This window comes from Empidonax traillii, unplaced genomic scaffold (genome assembly GCF_003031625.1).
Source record: "Empidonax traillii isolate 1590-97213 ecotype Southwest subspecies unplaced genomic scaffold, ASM303162v1 scaffold10:size5872457, whole genome shotgun sequence".
In the NCBI taxonomy this organism is placed as follows: Eukaryota; Metazoa; Chordata; class Aves; order Passeriformes; family Tyrannidae; genus Empidonax; species Empidonax traillii.
In genome coordinates this window covers 435426-462859 of record NW_020955203.1, presented here as the reverse complement: position 1 = coordinate 462859, position 27434 = coordinate 435426, and the positions used below count along the sequence as shown (strand labels likewise).

Here is a 27434-nt window from a genome sequence, read left to right as displayed (position 1 = left end):
CCCACCCCACCTTTTAATTGTCTCTCTCACCCAAGCTATAAATATCTGACTCTTCTCATCTTGTTTCCTCATTATGTCAATTCTAGCAGTCCCTGATCATTTTTATTACTCCTCACTGAAATCTCTCCAATCTGCCAGTAAACTCTCTGGTAATGAGATCCCTGTGCTAAAGGCACTAGTTCAAATAGAGGGGCACCAGCTCCACTGACAAGGAGCCATTTACTCTGCAATTCAGAGATGTCATCGCCTTCTCACCTGCAGCTCAAAAGTCTTCTCGTCTTTTTTTTTTTTTTTCTGCCTCCTGCTTTGTTCACTTGTCCCCTTCTAAGAGTTTGTGTTGTCTGGGTCTGCCCCATCCCATCAACCATGTGTCTGTCAGACTGTTTTCAAGGGGTCTGAGTTCACAGGTGCTGCACCTACACGTTCAAGCTCCATCCCAAATTGAATCCTGCAATGTTTTTCTTTCTGCCTGGTATTTCTACTTCACGATTCCTTCGTCCTCAACTCTTCTAAATTTAGCAGGATCTCCTGGTTTCACTTACAGAATTTCTGCTTCAAGAAATAGGGCCATGATCTGAAGTGCAACCAGACCAGGTACCGAGCCCAACACCTCCAAAAAAGGCTCCTGAAAGTGCCAAAATGGAAATGCTGCGCAGAACGAGGCCACGCTGTCACCATTTCACATCAACAGCACCTGAAACTCGGCATTGTGCTCTAGCGTAAACCCTTCAAGAAGCTTAAATAATAAAGTTCAGAAACAGGCCCCCCAAAGAACCCAGGGGCTGGAAAGCACACATTAGGACACAAGCCATAAAGGATGCCATCTTGGCAAACAGAAGGCTGGACTAGGATTTTATCACTGCCTTTGGGGTACTCACTGTCTGACAACATGGGAACTTTGCAATCCTGCTTCCAAAGCCACAACAAAGTCCAGCAGCTGGAATTTCAAGGTAGATAACCCCATCCTCAAAATAAGGCAGTTTTGTTGCAGCAAGAATAATCGAATGCTGGAAGATTTTAACAGGGCACTTTTAAAATTTGAATTCCAGCTTCTTCACAGTCAGCCCTAACTCGAGAAAGAACCAGCTTTTGTGCCTGTGAATTCTTCTTGTCCTTTCCTTCCTTATCAGGTCTAGCAGAGGAGAGTTCCCACGCTGTCCTTAATGCTCACAGTACTCAACACTGTGTTTGGATAACTGCTTTAATCAAATCCATGCTTCAAGGTTTTAAGGTAGTTGCCAGCAAGCAACCAGGAAAGATGACTTTTTCCAGCTTTTCACTCTCCTCTTGTCTGCAGAGAGGAGACCAGAAAGAATGAACTTACACTCCAAGACTAGTTATTGAATGCCATGAGTGAAAAGTCATTTTTCACGTAGTCAGGATGACTCCCAAATTAGGGAAACTAAGAATTTATGGCTCTCACTGCAGCTCATGGATTAGTTTGTCTGCTGGGACCATCTGCGCATCTCTCACCTCACATATGTTAGGGCTTCACCAGTCAGTGACATCTGAGTTTCTCCAGTTTAGCTCCCCAGTGCCTGAAATGACCCCTTCATGCCTCAAAATACATGAAGTCTGAGAGCTTCAGCTTCTGTTCCATGGGAATGACTGGCCCATATGCTTCTGCTCTTACAGGTTGCAGTTGACAGACAAAGTGTTGGTGGATACATCCAGTGTGTTCTGCTATAGGCACTAATATAAGTCACAGCCCCTCTGAGATCTGGTGGTAAACACACTTCACCAAGAGAACCTGATGCAGAGGGAGGCAAAGTGGCTCCCCCAGAGCTGGGAAACAAGGCCAATTGCCCCACATCCCCATTCCCATGCTGCAGTTGGGGTGCTGTTCCACCCTCTGCGAACTGTGGACTCATCAAGCACCAAAAGTGACCAGGCCAGTTTGTTGCTCTTTTTTAGCTGAATTCTGCTTCCAAACACCAAGGATCACCACGAAAGCTCTGCTACACAGCCATGCCACAGATGCTCAGGGTAGTTGTCTCTCATCTACATGGAGTTACAACATTGTACAACATTTATTGTCATTGTGAGCAGACAAGCCTTCAAGTGATGCAGGGAGTGGGGCAGATACGGATCACAAGAAGCACTTTCCAGAGGAAAGCCACCCAGTCAGAGCAGATTTCACTGCTTCTGCTGGTTTAAATCACCTCATTCAGTATTCTGTGTTGTCTTATGTAGCATGCAGTTATGTAAATTTATAAATCATACACTAATTAGCACACAATTTCATAAATTTAGTAACAGTGAAAAAGGAGGTTTCTAACTAACCAGGCTGTGCTCTCTCCCCCACAGATGGTGCAAATTCAAATACAGCCTGGAGGTCGTATTTCAGAAAATCTCTGCTGCAACATTTAGAGTTTAACCCCAGGCTCACGGGCACTTTCAAGGGATATCTCAGGCTCAATTTCTCTGAAGTGCAGCTAAGCCCTTTCCTCTTCTTCTTTAACACCAAACCTGCTCAGATCATTGGATCACTGCAAATTTTGTTTTGTTTATTTCTCCCTTATTCAGATTCTTGCTACATCCAGTCTCACATTCCTCTGCCATCTAAAGTCACCATACATTGCTAGCAATTAAATTCAGTCCATGCCCTGGGTTATACATGGGTTCTGCACTACTGTCCTCCTTGTGCTCTGGCCTCCCTGTCCAGCTTCTCTAGAGGGGAGCAACTAAGTTAGGTCAAGGTGATTTCCTTCTTTCCCTCATTTGCCAACTATCCCTTGGACAGTAGCTCCCCAAATGCAGGAACATGACCTGGAAAAGGGGTGTGGAGTCATAAAGCTGTAAGGGAAACCTGTGCTTGAAGACATTTCTCACTCCAAGATATAAACTTACAATTCTCCTTTATCTCTTTACTATAGCTTAACAACACATCCCTACCCTCTGGCTCACCTCCACGTCACCTACACCTCCTCTGGTACAGTTCTCTGCCTTGCATATTTGTCCTTTCTTGCCTTCACCTCCATCCTTTACTCTTTAATTCCTCCTTTTTGTCCTGAAGCATGGTGCTGGCTCTTCCAATCTCTTCTCTTTCGTATTTTGAGACCTCTCCCCTACTTCTTGTGCCAAAGGAGGTCTTGCTCCTTCTCATAGCAAGACTTGTGTCCTGGAGATGAAGAGGAGGCTTAAAACGAGTTCCTCATGTATCTTAGCAATCTGGAGACTCACAACATACATGATGTGACGATGTAGAAAGTGGAACACATTTTCAATGGCAGTACTGATGTCTGAGCTGGACAAAAACAACAAGATAAGCCAAATAAAAGTCTGGAAGGATAAATTAAACTCCCAGATAATTTATTAGATTAAGACCTCACATACATATATAAATACATGCTCAAGGCAGGATTCAACAGCAAGACTGGAGAGGCTAGACATGAGAAAGGTGTGATTACTACAGGTCCATGGTGTGCAAGGAGCACAAAAGCAATAACTACACAAACAGACATCAAGTGTGTGTATGAACCTCTCAGGAAGGACAAAAACTGAAGGCGTGGGTGGGAGACTTAGAAAAGTCATGTCACTCCACAAAGCCTCACGTAAAACACATCCAGATGTGCAGCTGGACAATATTCACTGGGAGCACTCTGGACAAACAGTCCATGGCCGGACTAACTTCCCACCGGCAGCTCCCAATATAGGAGCTTAAACTTAAAAGGACACTGTCAAGGATTGCTTTTGCTAGTTTAATTTTTGCATTTCCTCTGCTGTTTTAGCAGATGGAAAACAATTCCCCTCCCAGTCCCAACTACTGATTTTGTCCTTTCCTATTTGACAATCATTGATTTTTTTTTCTAAGGCTATAAATGTTTTAATAACTTCAACTTTGTAGTGCCTCATGGCAAAATATCTTTGCTTGCACTGACTGCTAAACACTATTCCTAATGTACTGCTGATAACTAGAGCAAGAGCCAGCATTATAAAAAATGATTTTCCACAGGGTCTATGAAATTAATAGGTTTTGTTTTTTTGTCCACATCTCACAGAGAATTAAAGCATACAGGTCTTCACCCATCAGACATTTTAACCATCTTTATTCTAGAAATCTTTGCTTCATGAAGGTATGCCTCCCGTGTAGCTCTGACTGATGGCAGCACCTTGAGCATAGAGCCCACACACCTGACAAAGTCCTTTCAAAAAGAGCTACAACCAAAATACAGATTCAAGTCAAAAATCACCTTCAGAACTACAAATTCTTATGGACAAAATGGATCATAAGGAATTGCAAAGCAGTTGAATATTGGCACCCACAAAAGAACCAAAGAACAGAATGCTCCCACGTAGTGTTCTTGACTGGGTACACAAAGGCACCTTTCAAGAAATAGGCATGTATTTTTTGCTGTTTCGAAAGGTCAGTTAGCACTTATTAGAAAAGGCAATTAAAGTTTCAGTCAAACTGGAAAAGAGAAGAGAAGCAATTGGACTGAAATCAGAGAACTGTTTCTTTATAAATGCCAAACCTTAACAAAAAAACCACTAACAAAACTAAAAAAACTCCGTAAAGAAACCCCAAACCCTAAGATCTATATGACAGTTATCCCCAGTCCTCCTGCTGGTCTTTGTACATTTTTCTCTTCTTTCTCCTCCTTTTTCCTGCCCTCTTCAAGCAGCAGACTACTCAGCCAGCAGAATGAGAAAACATTTCCCCACCCGCTATACTTGGGTCAGGGCACTGAATACATCTTTGGGGCTCTTAGCACAAACCTGTGCCTTCAGAGGCTCAGGGGGTAGAACAAGCAGGACACTCAACAGCAGATGGACATATTCCAAAGAACTGTAATACTTAACTAAAAGCAGGACAGACCACAGAGGGGCTTTCCACAGTAGTAATTTTCTGGTCCAGCAATGCTGCTTCCCTCCTTTAAACTCCTCCAAGCAGCTTTTAAAATTCAGCTGGGATGCGCAAAACCAGGATCACCTAACTGGTGATTAGGAACTGGGCCTGAGCGAAGCGGCCCAGAGTTAACCTGAGGTTCCTTCTTCCCCTTCATCCTCCTTGTGTTTCGTTGCCACGAGAGCACAGTGCTGCCAGGGGCAGGTGCACCAGCGCTCTCGTCGTGCTCCTTGCGAGCTCCTCGCAGAGCACCGAACACCGCACAGGAGGCAGCGTGAGGGAGGCAGGCGGCAGCCAGACCCCAAGGATCAGCACAGCGACTCCCTGCCATTAAGATAAGCAGGGTTGCCTAAAGAGACCGTCTGAATAGCGGTACCGGCCCACGAAGCGGTGTTTGGGAGCAAATGGCCTAGAACTTGCCCGCGCTGGCTCAATTCTACCTTTCCCTCGCTGCAATTTTACTGTGCAAAATGAGTATTTTAGTCTCATATTTCTAGGAACACATGCCGGTGGCTACTGTTACAATAAAATATGAACACTGCATTGTGGAGAAAATGACCATTAATCCTGTAATCTGCAGTCATTTTTACCAATTCGGCACATTTCTTTAAATAACCAAGTACATGCAGTAGATGGAAGTGCATTTAAATAAACTGAAATAGATACAGCATGAATAATTAAAGCTGGCAGGAAAATGTGCTTTGCGAGCCGCTAGTGGAAATAATTACTGATTTGTCTTATTTACAATGGAGCCTGGATACAGGATCAAAATAGTGCAAGTTAGTGAAAATGTCTTAAGACTGCTCTTATACTACAACTACTATGTATTTCATCCTGAAGAGTACATCAAATAGGTTTTGGACCTCTACAATGTCTGACTCTGTTCTGCTATTTCAGGGTTAGGTTACCAAGCACATAAACTCTGTCAAATAGCACTGATTTAAAGAGGAATATAATTCAAACGGGTGCCTAGTACATCAACCAGCAACATCATCTATTAACATTATCAGACACTGTAGAGTTGAGCTTACGATATATCCCCTAAAAACTCACCATGTTAAATATCAGAATGTTGAAGAAAAAAGTAGATAATAAAAATCAGTGAAAAAGTAATAAAGTGCTTGTACCTTTATAATATGCCAAGTTTTAAACAGACTTGTTTAATTAGAAAATAATCTACTTCGAACATGCTGGTTCTTCAATGTTAGGCAGTTCTTGCAAACTGCTTTAGAGCCAAAAAATCGATAATGAAATATACTTCCGATATGAAGCTGGCAAAACTGTGACTTCAATCTATTAGAAAATGTTGTAGATTAAAAAAAATTCTATTTTAAATTGATTACTTGGCACATGAAAGGTTTAGAAAAAAAAGTTAACGCTTTCTGATTGGCCTACCCCAACAATATACTTGCATCATGATTACTAAATCCAAAATGAAACTGCATGATAATTAGCTGTGTTTTAGAAGAGGGAAAACAAGCGGTTGTCACTCAAATAATTTAAAAACTGGCTGTAGACCAATGAGTTGTGTCAAATGAAGAAAATCTCCTCAAGGAGCCGGCTCTCCTCCATCTCCTCTGCTCTGCTCCTGGAGCTGCCAGGGCTCTGGTACCACGACGACGACGACAGCCTTCGGCTCACACGGCGAGGCGTGCGCGTTTTGCTCCTGTCGTAAGATTCTCTGCTGGGTTGTCCCGGGGCAGATATCGGACTCAGCGCTTCAACCAGGTCCAGAAGACAGGCTTCGTACCTACAGAGGCACACCAAGAACACAGAGCTCCATTAAGATCTCAGCACCATGCAGGAATTGAATCCAGTCTTCCTGCTTCCATAAATCAAACTAAACCTGCATTGCCTGGTGGGGGCCACCAGCACAGAACGAATTTTGCTGTATGGGCTCCCGTCAGCAGTGACAGCACAGAGGTAGTGGAAAAGAGGTGAGCAAACCATGGGTGCTCAGGTTATTTTAAGCTGTTTCATCAGCTTTTCCATTTGAGGTGTGCAATGTCGTAGTTGCACTCTGGAGACTGAATACAGACCTCAGAGATATGACAGCCAAACACACAGAGTGGGTAAAAAGCAGACCCACAACAGTAATGGTAAAGCGACATGCTGCACCTTTTTTTTTTTTTTTTAATAGACCTCTACACTTGATTTAGTTTCCCAGGGATTTGAAAACAGCAGGAGACTTTATTACTATTGCCACAAACTGCATGTGCTTCCTGTAAATCTCTATGTACTATATGGAGTCTGACTGGTGGAAGCGCTCAAGGAATAGGATCTAAGCAAGGCAATACAAAGATACCCAGAGAAAAGGCAAAGGTGTAAGCATTAGTTAGGCTGTCCTTTAAGTGGGAGTACAGATGTGGGGGAAGGTCGCAAGCCAGCGTTATCTGCTAATGCACACTGAATAATGGCAGTTACTTCAGACAGAGATTTCCTATTAATATTCACACGAGACAAGACCTGATCTAAATACCAGCACAGGATTGATCATTACAATATATTTCCTCCTGTCCAATTTTAAATGTCTTAAACAATACCATTTCCACTGCTTCCCCAGGGAGGCTGTTCTCTGGTGATATCTAAATGATAACTAAGAGTGATATCCAAGAGATAGCACTCCAGAGTTTTACCCGAAAGTCCCCTTTGTGCCATCCTGTTGTTAGCACTAACTTGCCTGATGTTCCCAACCCTGAGGTAACTCACGTGTTCAAAGACTATCAGGCACAGAACACTGAACAACTGAAAGTTGGTGCTGTGGATTGCACCCATAGGGTCCTTCTCTTGGAAGCAAAAAGAGTTAATTCATAGCACGAGAAAACACCTCAAGCTGTTTCCTGCTTTGAGAATATCCTCTGTTTTTCCTTTCATGGCAATAGGAACCTAGACAGACTAAGCAAATAATACAGTTGGGGTAGGTCTGTCAACTCAGATGGGATGAAAAATTCTTAAGAACATTCACAACAGTTTACTGATGTGAAAGATTAGCAGTGGCCAAAGTACATCCCAACGGCAGACCCCCTACTTGTGCTGTCCAGTAGCCTCATGCAGGAGGTAAAAGGTTTTCCTTCCCTAAACTAGCCATGCCAGGCAAAACACCCTTCATTATCTCCACCAGTGAGTGCTATGTCCCATCTATCATCAGGAAACTGTCACAGAATCACAGAATCATTTAGGCTGGAAAAGACCTCCAAGATCATCGAGTCCAACCTGTGAGCGATTGCTGCCCTGTCAACCAGACCACGGCACTCTGTGCCATGTGCAGCAATTTCCTGAATGCCACCAGAGGTAGTGACTCCACCACCTCCCTGGGTAGCCTGAGATGACAAATGCTTGTCCACGACAAGGTCACCACTTGCTGTTATGTCTGAGACACACAACTGCTTCCTTGGCTCAAAGGAGTTAACAGTGGTACTCATGGTTCAATACTGGTGTTAATGGTGACCACTGAAGTTATTCCATAAATGCTTTTATTTCCTTCAGTTTTTATTATTTCTTCTAGTCTGATGGTCACCATCATTTCTAACACAGACTGGCTTGACATTACTGCCTCACAGGGCTCTCTCCCCTGTTTGACTACAGATTGGGGTTTTTTTCCTTCAAATGTACTAGCTTGCATGTCAAAAAGCCAATTTGCAGATTTCTTTTTCACATTTAAAGCTATGTGTCTTTCTATTACTTGTCTGTTTAAATCACTCCTAATAGCAAAAAATTAGTAATTCAAACAAACAAACAAACCCAAGAAAAAACCACCAGCTTTTGTTTCAAATGGGTCTTGTAAGTGGCTAACCCTAAGCAAATATCTTTTGCCAAAAAGTTCAGAAGGACATGGAGTTTTGGGTAGTCAAACAAGACCATTTCAGAGGGGTCTGTAGTTTGTATTAGGATTCAGAAATACCCTTTAAAAAGTGAAGCTCCTTAAAGATATCTCCAATGTAAAATGGAATAAGCTGCACTGATAGTGAGAACTAGCACATAGATATACGAGACTTTTTACACAAAGTTTTGGACTAGACTCTGTATAGATACAGACATATGCTTTGAACCCCCAAAGAAACCCAGTTAACACATACACTGGTTTCATTAGCCACACCTAAAACTTCCTTTTAGATTAATCTAGTCTAGCATACAAATGCTTATCTCCTCTGACGGTAGTGCTATCATAAAATTTCAATTTCTCCAGCAGCCACATTCAATCACAGATTAGGCAGGGGGAAACCAAACCAGCCAGTGCATTTATAGCAAACGTGCAGGCCCTAGATTTCAGCAGTACCTCCGAGTTCATTTCTTCTGCAGGTTTATCTAAGTTTTACAGCATTTCTGCTATCAGGAAGGCTAAATGATTTGGCAGATTACAAGCGCGGCAAATAGCAAAGATTATTTAAAAGACCAGGTGTTGTAAATCAGTCTATTTGACACCACAGTTATATATGCAATAAAGTGAATGAACTCTGCTAACAGAGCGCTATCTGATAAAGAGAATGCTCCTTGCAGGTATTTAGTGTTTAATCCCAGGATAATGGTTTGCCCTGGTTTGTCTAGGCAACATCAGACAGCATCTGGCTGGAGGCAACAGAGTAGACCTAGAATGGTTTGAAACTTGCAAAGACAAATTTTTCACCTTTTTTTTTTTGTATCCTAATATTTAAGAGACACAGTCAGAATGCTCAAATCCTGTAATGAAACTTTCTCTAAAAAACCAGGGTATGTATTCTTTGCATGACTTGAATAAATGCATAAGTAAAAACAGGCTTCGTGGTTGTTATTATTATTAATGCAACACTTAATGGCTTCAGTGAAGTCAAAGCTTCAGAATCAGGCATTCAGGAGTCAGAACACTTCAGACAGGGAAACTGATCTGGCAAACTTGGCTTATGAATGCTGTTTTAATGCAAACAAACAGCCAAGGGTCCCCTTGCATTTTTCATGCTTCCCAAGGAGAAAAAATTCCCAAAAGTTCTGCAGAAGTACCAGCATTGAACATTAAGCCACAGACAGAAACTCCTCACTTCTAGATGTTCAGCTAAGCAAAGAAATGTCCCATCAGTGCTAGATTCTTACACTCATTTGCTTTGATGGGTTTTGCCCTCTCAACAGAAGGAAAACGACATGGGCAACTGCCCCTTTAAGGATGGTGATAATTCAGTCTGTCCTCACCTTTTTGGTACATTTGCCAGTGTGCTGGAAAGAGCATCTCCGCAACAGACTGGAAAATAATCTTTTTTCTAAGTCTGTTCTGGTTTTGACACTTCCCCCATGTATACTTTTTCATCTAACTTTCATGAGCTTGAAAGTCTGCATGTTTCATCATGGGAGAGGAAAATTTGTATGGTCTACAAGTTTGGATTAGAACTCTAACTACTTAGACAGACAAAGTTTGGTGAAAGTAATCATCATAAAGTTTTCAAAAGTGCCATCGGGAGAGGGAACACAAAGAATTAGTGTACAAAGCAGGAGGAAGGCAAGGCCATGTGCAAGAGGACAGGGATGAGAGGAGAGAGAAGAGACCAAGGTAAGATTTGAAGCTCTCTTCCAATGAAGACATTTCACCTTTGCTTTTATTGTAGAACATAAAACTCCAAACACAGCTCAGAAAGCAGCACAGAGACGACCAAACCATCTGAGAGGTTTGGACCACTGGGATCAAGCTGGTATAGCTGGGTCAGTGCAGAACTGTGACATGGGTGGCTAAATCCATCCTGGTCAGGCATTGCACAGTGCTGAGACAGGATTCACTTAATCTCCTCTGCACTACTAACACAGGCTGCTGGAAATTTGGCTCCTCAGGCCCTAAAGCCCCTGTGGAAATTTTATTAGAAACTTTCAGCGCCAGCTCTTAATTAAATAAGTATCTAGTGGAGTTTGCAAATTCTTAATGTAAGGGAGTTTTGTAGCCTACCACTAAGGTAACAGGAAACATCATAAACCATTATGATTCAGAACAGATCATTAAACATTCACATTTTAAAAAGGAAAACAGTAAAAAAATAAACACAAGATGGCACAAAGCCAAATCCTTCATTCCACAGTATTTCTCTTTCACTGCCTGTGCAGCAGGAGTACAGCTCTCTGAACACCTACAGGTGCATCTTGCTTTGTCCTGTGTTTCCAAATCAAAAGGGAAGGAAGACTTTCACATTTCTGTGACAAACACACTAATGTGGCTGATGCTCTGGGAACCATAAGAACACTTATTTCCCAGGATGGTTGCTGAGAAATCACCTGAAACCACTTGGTATTCTTTCTAATAAAACCTATGGGGCAATCAGAGCTCAGAGAGTCCCACAGTGTACACTACCTAAAAAATGGTCAAATTATGCAAGAGTGATGCACAGAACTCATCACTGTGCAGGATATTAGAAAGAACTGTGCTCTCGAAGGGAACCACTGAGCATCCTTGCCTCAATGGGCTGAACAATGATGCTTGTGTATTTATTTAGACATTTGGGATACACCACTGAATTTTTAATGTTTTTCTATTTCCCATTGCTAGTAAAATATATTATAATTCTTACACAATGTCCAATTTTTAAACTATACTAATGTATTTTCATATTGTGCAGTCCCATTTAACTAATAATATTATTTGTTCCTTCCTGAAAAAAAAACAGCACAACCTCAACAAGTTTGATATTTGGAGGAGCAGGAATTTCCCCATGAGGCAAAATAACTAAACTTATTAGAGTCATAAATACTCTGGCAGTAAGATATATGTATATTTCTTTAAACAAGCAGTGTCAGATATTACTTGATCACTATATTCAGAGATATCTTTTCATTTACAGTCTCTGAAAATTTATTCTTCGACCATAAATGTGTACAAAACACATGGAATGTCTTTTGCAAGGTGATGGCATTTCAACAAAGCATACTGGTAATATGGCTTTGGAGATTAGTAGCTGTATAGGCTTACTTTATTTAACTGTATATACCAGAGGAAATAAAAAGGTTTATTTTTATACTACTGCTTATATTTTCAACATAAAGTTCAAAGTGATTTACTAATGTTACATGAATTGCCTCTGAATTACGGTACAGTATTGTGCCTAAGTACAAAGCCTAACACTATTTTGTATTCATAAAACACTGCCTGCCCCTGAGCACTTTACAAATGCTAAATACAGCTAAAAACACATTCAAGGGGTAGGGAACAGGCCCATTTTACAGAAAATTAAATAGTTTATTGTTATGATAGAGCAAATATCGAATCCCCTGTTTGACTGAAACAAACAGGGCAAATAAAAGCAGAGAAATAACAGATGCAGATAAGAAGTGGCCTCAGCAGTCAAAACTACCTGAAACCTGAAGACACCACACTAGGGATACAACCTCAGGTTATCTGGAAGAAACAACTGTGATGATCGATCACCCACGCCCAAGTTAACCCAAGCTCTTTGGGCAAAGACCCAAATTAAAGAGTCCTAACCACTCTCTGACATCTTTATTCTTGCATCCACAATTACTGCATAAAGGATGCGAGATGTATCTCCATGGCTTGTCCTTAAAAACATCCATATATACCAACTCATTGCCCATAAATTTGACTAATTCCTTCTTCAGCCTGCAGCTTCCACAATGTCCTGTGACAGTCTGCTCAGGAAGTTCATTGTTAGTGAAGGACAAACTTTTGTTTTTTGTTTTAACTGCATCTTACTAGTGTTGTAAATGCTTTTTTTAAGGATTGACTGCAGTTAGTCTCTCTTACCTGGTGGAATCTGGCAAAAAATTGTTCACCTTCAGCTTCCCCATCACCTTCACAATTCTGCAAACCCTGATCATTTTCTCATTCAGTCTTTTCCTATCCAAAATCACAGCTTCTTGGTCTCTCCTTAAATGACAGCTGCTTCATCCTGCTGATCAAATTAATTGTCCTGGGCACCTTTCCTAGCCTCCACTACATCTTTCTTGAGAAGCAAAGGACCAACCAGAATCAAAATGCAAGTGCACCAAGATTTGTGTATCCTCTAGTTCTGTGAAGTTCTAGGAAACTTTGTACTCCAAAATCCTAACGGCCTGCTCTGAGTTCAGTATCACATAGGCATGACGTTGATAACTCTTTCCTAGGTAAATTATGGTTTTATTCACTGCTTTTTTTTTTTATTTTCTTGCAGTTGACATGCTCATTGGACCATGTGAAAAAACTTAGTATCACCCACAAATTTATTAGGTCACCCAGGAGATTTTCCTGTTCATTTATTTCTCCAGCTCCCTGGTGAAGAACCAGTTCAGTGGGTTCCTGTGGGAGACCCCACTGATAACTTTTCTTCATCATGAAAAATGAACATTAAGTCACTTTGCCTGCTATCATTTAATTGCCAATAAATCCATAGAAGGACTTGTCCTCCAACCCTGCAGAAAGTTGATTTCTTTGACAGCTTTTTGTGTGGAACTTTGGAAAAGTCCTTGTGAAAATCCAAACACATCACGTCCACTGAATCAGGATCCAGAGGTCAGAGCTGACACCTCATACTCTTTCTTCTCCCCTCCCTGTTCTATGAATATAATCCAGGTTTTAACCAGCATCCTATTTGGCCCAGGAAACTTGCGATGACTATGTCAATGAACATTAGAGGCTGAATGGGTAGGAAGAGAAGAGATGGAGAAGCTGCGATAGAGAAGCTGACTTTGCAGCTGTTTCCTGAAAGGCCACAATTCAAGATAGGGGACCCTGCCTTTCACATGTGAACTGCATCTTCAGTGACCAAAATACACCCTGGGGGGATATTCCCATGTACTGAATGTCAAGACACCAAAACACAAAAAAAGGAACACGAAGGGCAATTCTTGAGGCCGAAACATCACAAGAATGAACAAGATTCAAGTCAAGAATCAGAAAAAAGGGATTGGGATAGCCTGAGATTCTCATTTTGCTTTTAGGCAGGCTGGGACTCAGAGCAGGTATTTCACTGTGGGATACAGGAGGAGGCAAATTCAACAGTGCCTCATTGTATTTAAACCAACTCCAGGTGGGGATGTATTTCTCACCTGTAACGGGTCTGCATTTTCCAAGAGCATCTCAAAGTTTCTTAATTCTTAAAGAAAAAGATCAGACTGCAGAATATTTCAAAGCAATTAAAAAAATATCTGAGCCTTTTATTTAAAATATATCACACAACGTAAAACAGAATATATTTATACACTGTCCTCAGCAAGAGCCTCCCGGAGTGCTGAAAAACCCACACCCACGTAATAGAGAGCTTATAGTATCAGAGACTTTTAGAGAGCTCTCCGAGGCAGTATTCACAGAATCATAACCTAGAGAAGGAAAAGACTTATTAGATCATCCAGCCCTCTCCCTGCTGACAGAACTGTTCCCCACAGTGTGCTTCCTCACATTTGTTGCTAACAATCAGCCTCTCTCTGCTCTCCTTGGGAAGCCATTGCACAGCTAAATATATCTCATGCTATCATTACCATTATTACTTATTTATGGGCCACGGTATAACCTAAAGGGCCTTGATCAGGATCAAGGGGACCAACTGTACTAGCACTTGTAAGAGCAGTCCTCTCTCCAAAAGAGCACACTGTCAAAATAGATAAGCCAAAGCCCAATGGGAAATATATAACATACCATTAAGGAGAACAGAATAGTATGGGAAGTGCCACAAATGTTCCATGAATTTTTTCTTCAGAGTTTGGTAGGAGGAAAAGGTATGTGTCATGAATAAAAATATGTTTCTGATAGTCAGCTAGAGATAAATAAAGCGGATTTTCTTCCTCCTAGCTTCACCCTATTAGTTGTGGCTAAAGATCTGGCATGGCATTGAGAAATTCGTCTTCTTTTTTGGTGCAAATACGCCTTAAGTATTTGAACAATATTACATTTCTCTGTTCTGCTCCAGTTTCAGTCAACATTTATCTGAGCCACACGTATTTTAATCTTCTCTCATAAATCAATACCTCTAGCATAGCAACAGATTTTGCCACTCTCCTTCCATCTTTGACAATTTTTTTTCCAGTAAGCAATCACCCAGAAATAAGCACCATATCCCCTGGAGGGATTACACTGAAACAGAGAGGAGATCAGCTCCCTCCAGCACTCACGCAATGCTTCTCTGTGCACACTCAGCCTTTCTGCTGCTGCTTCCTTGCTCCACAGGTCCCTCTCTTATGTGTATGTGATGCAGAGCAGTGTATCAACACATCACTGTGTGCTGCAAGACCTACAGCACTGATGAATTCAATGCCTTGTTTTCTGGGGTTACTCACAACTATCACTAAATCTTGTGGAAAACAGCATCAGAGATTACAGCCTTTGCACAGGAGGATTTGGAGAGAGGCAGCAGAATTGAGTAACAGCATCACACCTTTGCTAACCAAAATATGCTGTGCTTGGCAGTGTTAAGGGACAAGCCTCCCTTCCCAGCGTGATAAACAGCAGTAAAGAGTTAAAGATGACTTGGTCTTGAAAGGGGCTGAGCACTGCTGCTTTGGCCCTGGCCCTTTGCATACCAAGCAGAGCCAGTGCACTAAAGGACACCAGGTCCAGCAACAGCATCTCAGAAAACTTGAGCCCTAAGGCAGGGCTGATAAAGAGATTTTTCTTCCCCAGCTTTCACCCTTGCTTCACCTGTGATCGCATCCAACTGGCTGTCATTACCAAAATAAGAGTTACTGCTGCTCTCATTCCTCCTTGCTGCACAAACAGGCCATTCTCACTTACCTGCTGGTCAGAGACCAACAACCTGCTCTCCTCATCTTTCCACACTCCCATCTCAATGCTCCCAGTCTTTATTTATCCTACCTCTTTGCTCCTGGTACTCAGCCTTTTCTATTATTTCCTCATACCCTGCTAGCCTGTTACCAGCCTGCCAAACACAATTCAAAGGGCTTCTTCATTGTTTTTGTCTCTGTATGTTTTTAGTAGCTAAATCATAAATAAATAAATAAATAAACCCCAAGAACAAGAAACACCAGAGATTATTTCTTCTAAGGTATGGCTGCAGGCTGCAGCTGAATTGGCATAACTGAGCTTGTAATAATTCTGGAAAGGGGAGGGTGAACAAAGACATGAGTGCTGGGAAGTAAAGAAACCTTTTAAATCAGATCTGCCACTGACAGAAGAATAATTTAGAATGAAGTTTTTGTATAAAAGAGAGAAATTACAGAACCACGGAACTACCATGGAGTTTAACAACCACCTTCTGCAATCACTCTGTTTGTATTGTCCTTCTCTCCCCTCCCACACACCCGTTTCTCTCTCATCAAGTCTGAAAGCTCTTCAGATCAGAAAATGAACCTCGGTATATGTACAGCACCTGGGGCCCTGATTCTGCTGTGATATTACATAATAACTTTGCACTTCAGAGCACGCTTAGCTTTTATTCCCTTTAAGCACTCTGTCATCACAGCATATCTTCAGTAAGATCTTCACCCTTTATTGTTCTGGGCCAAAACTAAGCTGTCATCATCTTTTCTGCCATACCTCATCCCCCTACATCTCCTGCCTTAACAGCCTTTTTTCTCAATTTTTTGCTCTTACAAGTTTGTCCCCAAGCACCTTTCCCCTCAAAGCAAACTCTAATTCAATGAATCATCTTAAAAATTGTGCTTTTTCTTTTATAATGTACTAAAGCCTCTGACAAAGGGTTGCATATGTAAGTCATGGTGCAACTCTGCACTTCCTCTCTGCCGTTCTTGGTGTTGCTCCTAAGTTTTGATTTCCTTTTCCATGTTTCATCTTTTCTTCCCAGCATGCTTTCAGCAAAGTTGGGATTACCTTACACCCTAGAACACTGTGGGTTTTAAATAAGTACAAAACAATTTTAAGAGGCATGGCTTAGGGGGAAAAGAACCCCACCACACATAGCTTGCAAAGTCTATAACCATTTACATGGATTAGCAACCTGTCCTTTTCACAAGCTCAGTCCAAAGTCCCAGCCTGCCAGCTAACAAATCAACTTTTTGCTTCAGTCGTACAGTCACTGGGAGATCTGCATAGTTTTAGGTCAAGCACTTATAATCATTTTATGATTCCAAAGTTTCTTACCTTGTCATTTAGTTACTGAACTGTGAGCTTTCATTGACTTTCTAACCATTGTGGCAAGAACGGCAACTAGCTGTGCAAGATTTAAAACCTCATTGAGCAGAGGAGCAAGATCAGGCTGCAGTGGTTTTAAGTATATATTGGGTTGGAATCATGACCCTATGGAAGCCAATGGAAGTTCTGCCACAACTTCACTGGGGTTGGCTTTCTTCCCTGCCTGCTGCCATTTATTGTACTGGGGTGTATAGGGGTGCAAGATTCTACACTCTGGAAATAAGATGTCTCAGTGAATGCTTGGAAATAGTTTATTTTACCATTCTATTTTCTGGGTTTTTTTTTTTCTCTCTATCCCGGTAAAATATGTTACAGTCAATTGCTGTACCTAAACAGCAACTCTTCTTATGGATCTGCATGATTCTTCCTATCCTGCTTGTCAGCTTAATTTCTTCTGCTGTGGCATGGAGTGTGTAATAGCAAATCTAGCACTCAAATTCTTCTGTTTCTTAATTATCTCTGCCCTGTCAGCTATATCAGTGAAAACAAGTTGCCATTTGACAATTCAGACACAAGTAAACATCAAGTTGTGATAATATAGAGTTCTGTGTTACTGTCATTATGGAAAAAGCTGTTTCAGGGAGGCTTAAAAAATTAAATAAGCCCAGCACTTCCAAATGGCCAAAAACCTAGAAATATCTGAAATATTCTTCAATATCTTAATCATTCCATAGAATCATGATCTTGTATAATGGCCACTTTAAATGAAACTTTTGCTGCCTTGCACAATTGCCACTTCCTTCTAATTGTGAATTAAAGCATAACTTAGGGTGGCTCTATGCCAAACACGACTAGAAAAATTTAGACACTAACTCTGGTTGAAATAGTGTGGGGGGGAAGCAGTTAGATTTCTTTAAGTAATAGAAAATCACTCACCAAGTTGTACTTTAAAACAAAACACTAGAGCTTGAAGTTGACAAACTGACTTGAATTAAACCACACAAAAAAGTGCTTGCGCTGTAAATCTTACAGGGCAAAAGTGATGGTAGGTTATCATTCTGTTTATTAGCATGCACTTTGGAGAGTTCAGGGCAAGTATGGATACGCATTCATTCCATTTTATGCCACACATTACTGAAAACACATTCTCCATAAATAATTCATAAGTGCATTGTCTGAAATTTCAGATTCCAAAAATACAACATGGTTTTCAACTTTATGGTTGCTTAGTCTTCAAAACAGAAATAGACAATTGGATGGATGGACTTAGCAAACCTGATAAGAACCCATCAGTCAGAATTACACTCCAGAGGTAAATGCAAACATCTCCCAGCTCCTGATCCCTGGTAGCAAGGCCATGGTGATAGACCCTGTGCTTGTGCTAGCAGTTCCTTGGTAGGAAACAGGGAGAAAAAGAGAAAGGGTAGAAATAACTAAGTAGTGAGTGTGGTGAAGAGGTAACACGTTGAAACAGTGTAGAAATCCAGAGGAATTTAAGGTACAGCAACAGTCAAAATACAGGTACTAGACATACTTTGCCTTGCTAAAAGCCCATTTTTCTGGCCAGACTACACTACAAACTTGAGCTCTGCTTGTTGCTCTCAGCTTTCAACTGGTATCAGTTTGTTAATGACACTTTAGTAACTTTATGCCTGCTATGCTAAAATGGGAGAGGCAAATAGGATCTTGCAATTCATCTGAAGTCTAATTCCTGCAGGGAGCAGAGCGACCACAACACCCACTGAAGAAACTGAAGTATGCTTCATAGGCTAGCGTGCTTAAGGTTTATATGCACTGTGGTTCTGTATCTTGCTGACATTATATTTGTAGCTTATGCTCAGTTGCTTCTGTTTTCTTCATACTGTGCTCAGAAGCCTGACATCAGATAGCAACTGCTTCTCAGCCAGATTTGCATTTGCTTGCTCTGTTCTACTCACCTCCCAGTGACAGGCACACACAGTTTTGGGTACCTTATCTACAGAAACCTTTGGCGCCCAGCTCCTAAGAGAACAGCCCATAATCTCCCTATGCACCAGCTCTTTATCTGAACCCACTCCCTCCAGTTCGCTTGAGAACAAACATTGCAACTGAGCTCGCTGGCATCCCAACATGTTGATTGCTTGGGTGCAGACCATATGTGGAAAAACAATGCACTAATAAAAATTGTATTCCAGTACCCAACTGCTGTAAAACTTCCTACTCGGCGCTCAAATATGGAAAGGTTGGGACTATCTGTCACTCCATTCATTTCAAGGTGTGCTGAACTCTCTGGGGTAATCTTTAAATCAGCTGAGATTTCATACATCAAAGATGAGGATACATAATTCAAGAGGAGCCACTGAGATAAAACAGTAGCTGTAAAAATTACAACATGGTGGTGGTGCCTGGTTTAGCATGTCAAAGAGGGGCCTGCACACAGCCGGCACCAGAGCAGGTTGTATGGCAAAGCAGGTAGAGTCCTCGTAAGCTTCACAGGAATATAGGCACAGAACAGTTCTGACACTGTGCAAGTACCAGGTTGTAAGGCACCCTACAGAAAAAAACAGCAGTAAGGCTCGGAGTGAGAGGCGCTCAGGCCTGGTGTCCCTTGGCTGCAGTCACCGCACGCTAACAACCTCTTTCAAAAACTTTACACAGGTGGTAGGTGTCCCACTGAGATAAATTACCTACTTTCAGCTGCTGAACAGATGGGCTGGGAAGTGAAATTTTAGTTTGCTCATTCCCAGCAGTAACTAGCAAAGATGATCTCGGCCGCTGTAGGATTACTTTTCGATAACCACACACCTGCAGACAGTCATGATTCTGTTAGAAACTACATAAGGTCATTAATAGGCTACGAAACAAGGCACGGCATTTAACAGCTCAAGAAACTAAGCCTCCTACTCCCATATTCTTCAGAATATAGACTGAGAGACTTAGACTGAGAGAGGCCAGAAAGTGTGCAGAGGGGGACCTCAGCAGGCGGGAGAAATGGGCCCGCAAGAATCTCACAACATGCAACAACAGGAAACTTCAGGTCTTGAACTTGGAGAAAAATAACTGGAGGCACCAGCACACACCAGATTTGACGGCTTCAAACAGGGACTTGGAGGGTGCCTTCCAACTCCGCTACTCTGTGAGTTCGTAGTGAAGTACTGTTCTTCATCAACACAGACAAAAGAGCAAGGACTGACTATCAAGGACTGGGCACTGACCTACCCCTGCAATACAGGCACGGTACAAGCAGGGAAGCTTAAAATACCAATGCCTGCAAACCAGAAAGCTCCACAAACCAACTCAGACATAAACGAAGGACTTTTGGCCAGAAAGGTTCGCAGCTCATTAAAACCAGGATTACTGGATTATTGATATATTTAAACAAGGGTTTTCCCTCCCTTTCCCACATACTTCACCAAATCACTTGAATCTATTCATATATGAACTTATCATAGTGTAGCCCAAAAGCCTATACAAGCTTTTCTTCTTTAATAAAATGATCATAGACACACTGTAAAAAACTTAGTAAAAAAAATTTTAGTATTTAAGCTTGCAAATATTTTCCTGGCAGAAATCCCGAGCTGACTTTACAGCAAGAGCTCACAAAAGAAATAGAACTTAAAAAAAAAACCAAAAAAACAACAAAAAACCCCCCCCAACCAACCAAAAAACCTCCCCCCCCAAATATACGCTACAAAATGAATGTGACCCAGGGACTTACCCTTCTATGCAACAACACGATCAGAGTGCACAGAGACAGTGAAGTCCACAGGGCGTGAAATTAAAATTTTCACACAGATACAATGAAGTAATGATACAATGTTACAACCTTGGCACAAAAATCTTCTGGTTTGAGTAAAGTCAATGTCATGTGATGTTACGGTTTGTGCACTGGTAGAAATGGTCTGCTGCTAAAAAGTTCTTAAGAAAACAGAAGGAGAGGGAGCAAGAAAAATGTACAGATAATTACAACAGGCCTGTACGTTCTCGTGATCTAGACATCCCTTAAGATGCTCATCAGAGTTGTATCTAGCTGTCACTGCAAGCTGAGTTAAGAAAACAGGCTTTTCTTTCATGCCTGGAAATCTAGATGCTGAGAGGCCATTAGGAGACATGAAAAAGACTGAAAGAGATTTGAACTTGGCAAGGAAAGGGGAGGGAGAGGGAGAGGACAACTCTCTTATGAGGTTGGTTTGTTGCCTACAAACGAGGCAGATATACAGGTTCAAAATTCCAAGCATATGGGTAAGAACAGGGATGCACAGAGCAATTAACAGAGTCAAGCAGAAGCTGGGATGAGCAGCAGCTGGAGCCCTGTTAAAGTCCTTCTAGGAATTGCTTCACCTGTTACAGTAAAAAGAAAAGGCAGTGCTGGAAGAACATAGGCTCCTCAGCAAGGACAAGGTCATTGGAACAAGAGAAGAGCTTGAAAAATTCTGGGCAGAACCTGTGACAGGGGCACAGACACTTAAAAGACTGTGCCACATCAGACTGGAGACTTGCAAAGCCACTTACAAACAGCACCCTTCATACTACAGATACACCGACACAGTGCCACAGGGAATTAACAGATAATCTGCATGAAGCACGAAGCTTTTTGTTTTTAAGAGTATGAAAAAGTCTGCAAACTCATAAATCATAAAGCTGCTTGTATATTATGATGTCTCACAGGTACCCAACAGACTGAAGGACCTACATGCATTCTACAAAATATATTTACAGGTTTGAACTATGGGGGGGGAAAAAAAAATTCAAAAATCAGAATTCAGTCCTACCACTCATCTCAAACCACAATTTTGTGATCACAGGCACAGAAGTTAACTCATGTAAGAACTACTGGTAACAAGTTTCCAGTAACCCTTCTGGAAATGTAACAGAAAAAGTCAGCCTAACAGTGCAAAGGTCTTTCTTTACAAGACATGTTTCTCATCCTACTGATCCAAGACAGTACACACAGAGAAACATACAGCCAAATGTGACTTAATAAAAACTTCAAGTTTTCAGCTTATTAATTTTTTTTAAAATTTTTCTCATTTCATTCCAGTGATTTCATTAGGTTAGCCTTCTTCATCTTTATTAAAAAATAATCAGAACTGAAATGTTTCAATAAACCCAATTTCTGTTTTAAGCAGTAAAAGATGATTCAACGCAGATGAAGCAAAAACGAAAGTTAAAAGTACAATGGCATTAGAGGCTTTGAGAATATCTTTTAAAAGCTGTTAAATACATAAATTATATATTAGTTCTCTAGAATGTCTTTGGTTGTTTTTTACAGAGGAAAAAAAAAAAAACTGTAACAGTATTTTTTTTCACAGAATCACAGAATAGTTTGGGTCAGAAGGGACTTTTAAAGGTCATCCAGTCCAACTCCCTGCAATAAGCAGGGACATCTTCAACTATATAATTTTTACCATGTTCTCCAGCAGTATGTAACAAAGCAAAACACTTTGAAACTCACAGGTGGGAAGAACCAAAGGTGAAAAAACAACACTCGAGGCACCACTATTAAAACAGGCAGAGCAAACTTAGTAGAGGGCAGAAAAAAGATACAAATTATTTTCAGTAAAAAGTTTATTTTTCCATCATGTTTCAAAATTATTTCCCTCCCAACACATTCAGACTAAAAGAAATAACATAACTTCCCCCCACCCCCCTTAAGGGGCCATAAACTGAGCACCATCCCAGATCAAAATTAACATCCATGGCCCCAAATTACCAGGGAGCTAGAAACACTATTAAAAATTTAATTTTTAAATATAAGCAGTATCTACAACTAAATAAATGGTAAAAAACTCACCCAGATACTGTTTTCCTTTAAGATTATCTAAATGTTGAAGAGAGAGCTTTAGTGCTCTAGCCACAGCCCACCACAAAGCCAAACCCAACAATGGTCAATAGTATGTGTTTTTGAAAAGGAAATGTGGGCTTGGAAGGGAAAGAAGTCATACCTACAGTAAAAATGGGTGCGCTCAGCTTGCACAAAGGTCTGTAACCAGAGACTACACCACCTGTTTCCTTCAAATCTCTATTAGAATGCTAGAAGATAGGCTACATGATTCAGGGTTCCCCAAAGTAATGCTGGGAAGCCTAAAAAATAAAACCACATTTAGTTCAAGGGTTCAAAGTTCAATGTTCTTTATACTGAAACACCACCATGACTTTCCCTACACAAATAAGGAAGATACCTTGGTTCTTTCATTACCTTACCCAGGAAAAAAATCAGGGCCCAAATTGTTATTATGTCCTACCTAACTAATGACAGAAATGTAACACGGTAAGATTGAGATGCAAAACCAGATACTGGGTTTTTCCCAATCAGATATGTCTTAACAAGGATGTTAAGAGATGACAGTTACTTAAAAATAGATTGCTATTTAAAAACCATTATTATAATCCATACATTAAGGAAGACTTCAGCTAAAAAGCTGTGGAAGTTGAGAAAACTACAGTGTCAGTCTTGGAGTATGTGGAGTTAAGAACACAATAATGGAGAGAGGTCAGGATATGAACTCTCTGTGTTACATGCTCTGAATATGCCATCTCACAATTCTGTTTGATGGCCACCAGTTTCTCCAGTAGACAAGACAATAAAGAATTGTTTTTTCCACAGGTCACTTTTGATTTTATGAACTTCTAGTAATATCCTAAACTTAGCCACCTCTTTTCCAAGCTGAAGAGTCCCTGTCTGTTGTGCTGTTCATTCCACAAAATGTCTCACACATCGGGAGGAGTCTATTGCACTGCTCAGATGTGACACCCAATACAGTACGTACTGTTGGGGAAAAAGTTGCTACAGCAGCCTTTCACTTCACAAGTGGAAACAATATAAAAATAAGAAAGCCTGTTAAAAGTAACAGTCATGCTAGGGCTCTGAAAATGAAGATTCAACCTATTGAGAAACACTTCAGAAGGATGAAATGGAGTCATATCAGTTTAAATGGAACAGTGAATTGTTATGTCCAGTCAGGTAAAAATAAAGAAAATGTAATGAATAAACTGATAGACCAAGGGAGGAGGGATGGGGGGGGGGGGCACCAAAAGCCTCAACAAGATAAAACCACAAAAGAGCAAACCCACAATTAAAAAAATCTGCCAAAATCAAAGCCAATAAAAAATTCCAGTCAAAGATTAAGGGTTATCCTGCTGAAAGCATAAGGCCTAATAACAAATCCCACTTTTAAGTAGATAAAAAAATAGGAAGTCTAAGTATCTGTTAAAGCCAAGAGGAAATGAAGTTATAAAGGAGTAGGTAAGGATGATAAGGCCATAGCAGAAAAGCTCAGTGAGCTGAACATATATTCACCATGCAGGAACTTACGAAGGTTCTGAAGCTACAGAAGACACGGTAGAAGACCTTTCAAAGTTGAAATGTCATGCAAATAAATTACAGAACAAGTCGAGATGAATGAACAATAATAAATTGCTGGAATCAGCTGGTACTTGCTCAGACTTCTGAAGGAGCTCAGGTATGAAACAGCTGAACTGTAGTGTGTAACTAATAGCCTAAAACTGCTTCAGTTCTGGGGCAAACACAGGGTTCTTTTTAAGCGATCTGGAAAGATGCAGAAATCTACAAATGAAGAGGTCTAATGTTTAGAACAAGCAGATTGACAGAAATTCTAATAAAGAAACAACAAACTCGACATATTAGCAGAGACTTCATATTAAGTCTTCATTCACTGGGGACCTTTACAAGATTTGTAAGATTATTTTGCATCTGAAAAAGAAAATACAGTTTAAATAGTCTACCTGGAGTTCCAAAAGCCCTCCAGCCAATCTATTACCAAAGACTTAAAAGTTGTCATAACAAAGAGAAAAATCCATTAATGGATAGATAACTGGTTAACACTCAGGAAATTAAGATAAAACATTAAAATTAGTTCTGCTATAAAGTGACCAGAGAGGTCACCAGTGGAGCATCACAGAAATCTGTTAGGGTCTCAATTCTTTAATGCATTCATAAGCAGCCTAGAGAAAGGACAAATAAGGAAGAAACATTTGATGCTGACACCATGCTATTCATAGTAGCATGAACAAAAGCTGGGTGTCTTTACTGAAGCAGAGAACTAGAATATCACAAAGGGTTAAAAAAGAGCATTAAAAACTGGAAACAGAGCAAATAAGGTAGTATAAAGTACTGGTTACTGGCCTTAAGTGACAAGAGAGGCACAAATATATTTTTTAACTAGGCAACTCATCAGCTGGAAATAACTGAGAACACAGAGCTGTGTCTGCCTGCTGAGACCTCTCCTGATGCACAGTACGTTTATCCAGCAGAGATGGGACATGACTGGAGCAAGGTCCTACTCAGACCTCAGAAACACTGCAGCACCATGGTCACCTGCACTCGAGCTACAGGGCACCACTGGGCCATGGCACTTCTAAAAAGGACTCCCCAAAGCAGTCAAACTTCCATCACCACGATTTTTATTAAACACTTTATCACGTCACAAGCTCACATGCTACTGCTGAGGAAGATGCTGTATGTTCACAATCATGCATACAAACTCCCTCTCCCAGAGTGGGGGCTTCATATCTTTGATATCTAAGCCCTTTGATTTATAATGTGAGCGTTAAAAGTATATTAATGATCAGGGCACTGACCATGCAGCACATAGGTTAACACTGCATTTGCCTCCAATCCATAAAGAAAATACAGATGACAAAGAACTTATTTTTAGTTCCACATATTCAGCTACAAAAGGGATAAGGTATCAGTGCCCATTCCTCCAGGATTATTTTACAGCTCGCAGGATGACAGGTATCACCAAAAGGATATTTAGCTGATTCTAAAACAAATCACTGACCATAAAAGGAGCTAAGGATAACTAGCTCAGTTGTCTCAAGATAAGCAAGATGAATTCCACCCTAACTATACTATCATCACAGTTAATCATTGTTATTACATGGACCAACCAACCACGGAGAGGTACCGTGGCTGGATCCTGCCCTAAAGAGTTTACAGCCTGAAAAACCCAGGCAGGTGATGGAGAGAAGAAAAGGGGGGTATATTAAAACATAAGCAACGTGGTAGAAATACGGCAGAATGTCTTTAAGGATAAAGCCTTCTTAGAGTACAATGCATGTATTATTCACCAATTCCTCCCACCTCAAAAGAAAAAAAAAAAACAAAAACAAACAAACAAACAAACAAAAAAAAAACAACCAAACAAAAAAACCACCAAAAAAAATCACCTCCAAAAAACCAAGAGAAAAAGCCTATGAAATAGGAGAACAGAAATTACCACAGCCCTAGGAGCAGAAGAGTTGCTTAGAGAACCATGAAGACAGAAACCAAGACTGATCTTAATTTGCCAAGCTCTGTAGAAATTGCCATTACATTAATTCTAAGACAATGTTTAAAAGTAAAATGCAGAGCCCTCAATGTATCAGTGGAGTAAAAAAAAAATACAGTTAAATCAATTTTTTTGACAAAGGAGTAGAGCAAGGAACAGAAGGAACCTGAAAATATTTTGAGGCTAAGTTTTCATAGCTGTGATTACAAATGCAAACAGAAATAACATGCAATGAACCAATATTCACTTAAAATTTAACATAGTATTTAAGAACATACAAATGCACATGGAGAAAAAACTGTAAAAAAAGTAATTAAGATAACAATGAAAATTATGTAAAGAGTTAAGTCAGTTTCATAATATGATTTGCACTCTATTTTCCTTTGCTTACTATTACTTTCAAACTACAATCAAGTTATTGTCATACCACTGAATGATGGAAACCTTGCCAACTACTTCAAAACTGACACGTTTTCTGTTTCACTGAACATTCCCAGAAGACATTTTCCCTCATTTTAATACAAAATCCTGTCAGATCCACAGAGCTAAAAAAAAAAAAAAAAAAATGTGCAAAGGATATGTAGCTGTAATAGACCTCCCCCAACTAGTCAAAGTTTGGAATAAAAGACGATCAAAAAAGACTCAAAGATCCAGTCCTAGATTAATGCAAATATCTGCTTGTTTGCAAGTGTACTTTTTGATTAAACTGGCATACATCAAGTACAATTAGAAGGGTTATTTATAACTAAGAAATACATAATTCTGCATTTTAATGAGGGTGACAATTACAGCCAACAGTTGGCAATTAACATTAATCCTTTTGCACTGCAAATCAGAATTTCCCAATATGATTTTCTTTGTCAGCAATGGACACACCGAAACTGTTACTGCAAAGAAGCTATTAGGTAGGCTGCTTTGACACAAATAGGTGTTCCTGTTACACACAGTAAGGAAAGAAGCCAATGATGTGTTAAATTTGATAACCTCAGATGTAAATACAGAATGTCACTTCAAAATTTACTTGATGTCTACAACACGAAATATAATCAAGGCTTATCATTTTCATGGCTGAACCCAATTCCAGGTTTCCCAAGAGCCAGGCTTCACAGGTGAAATCTGATTTCAACACAGGCTTGAAAGCTCCCATTGTTAAATTTGGTTTAGATCCCAGTCCTGGGTTCACATCTGCATTTCACTCCTGAGACTTCAAAAGCTTTTAGTGGTTGTAACCGAACTGGGTAGATAAGGAGTAGTGTTTGCCCAGTCGGTATCAGCTTCCAAAGTAGAACTCTGGAGCAACTACTAAAGACAAGAATAATTGCTACCGAAG

General features: G+C 40.5%; 1 protein-coding gene across 4 annotated transcripts in view; it reads right to left on the bottom strand.

The window, feature by feature from the left end:
• Positions 1 to 3291: 3291 nt before the first annotated feature.
• The window catches only part of KIAA1328 (KIAA1328 ortholog), a 172043-nt gene continuing 147900 nt past the window's right edge, over positions 3292 to 27434 (bottom strand). For all 4 annotated transcript variants that reach the window (XM_027885210.1, XM_027885217.1, XM_027885227.1 and 1 more), the window contains one exon: positions 3292 to 6599. In XM_027885210.1, coding sequence (XP_027741011.1) covers positions 6380 to 6599 — 220 coding nt within the window. In that variant the 3' untranslated portion in view covers positions 3292 to 6379. The remainder of the gene's footprint in view (positions 6600 to 27434) is intronic.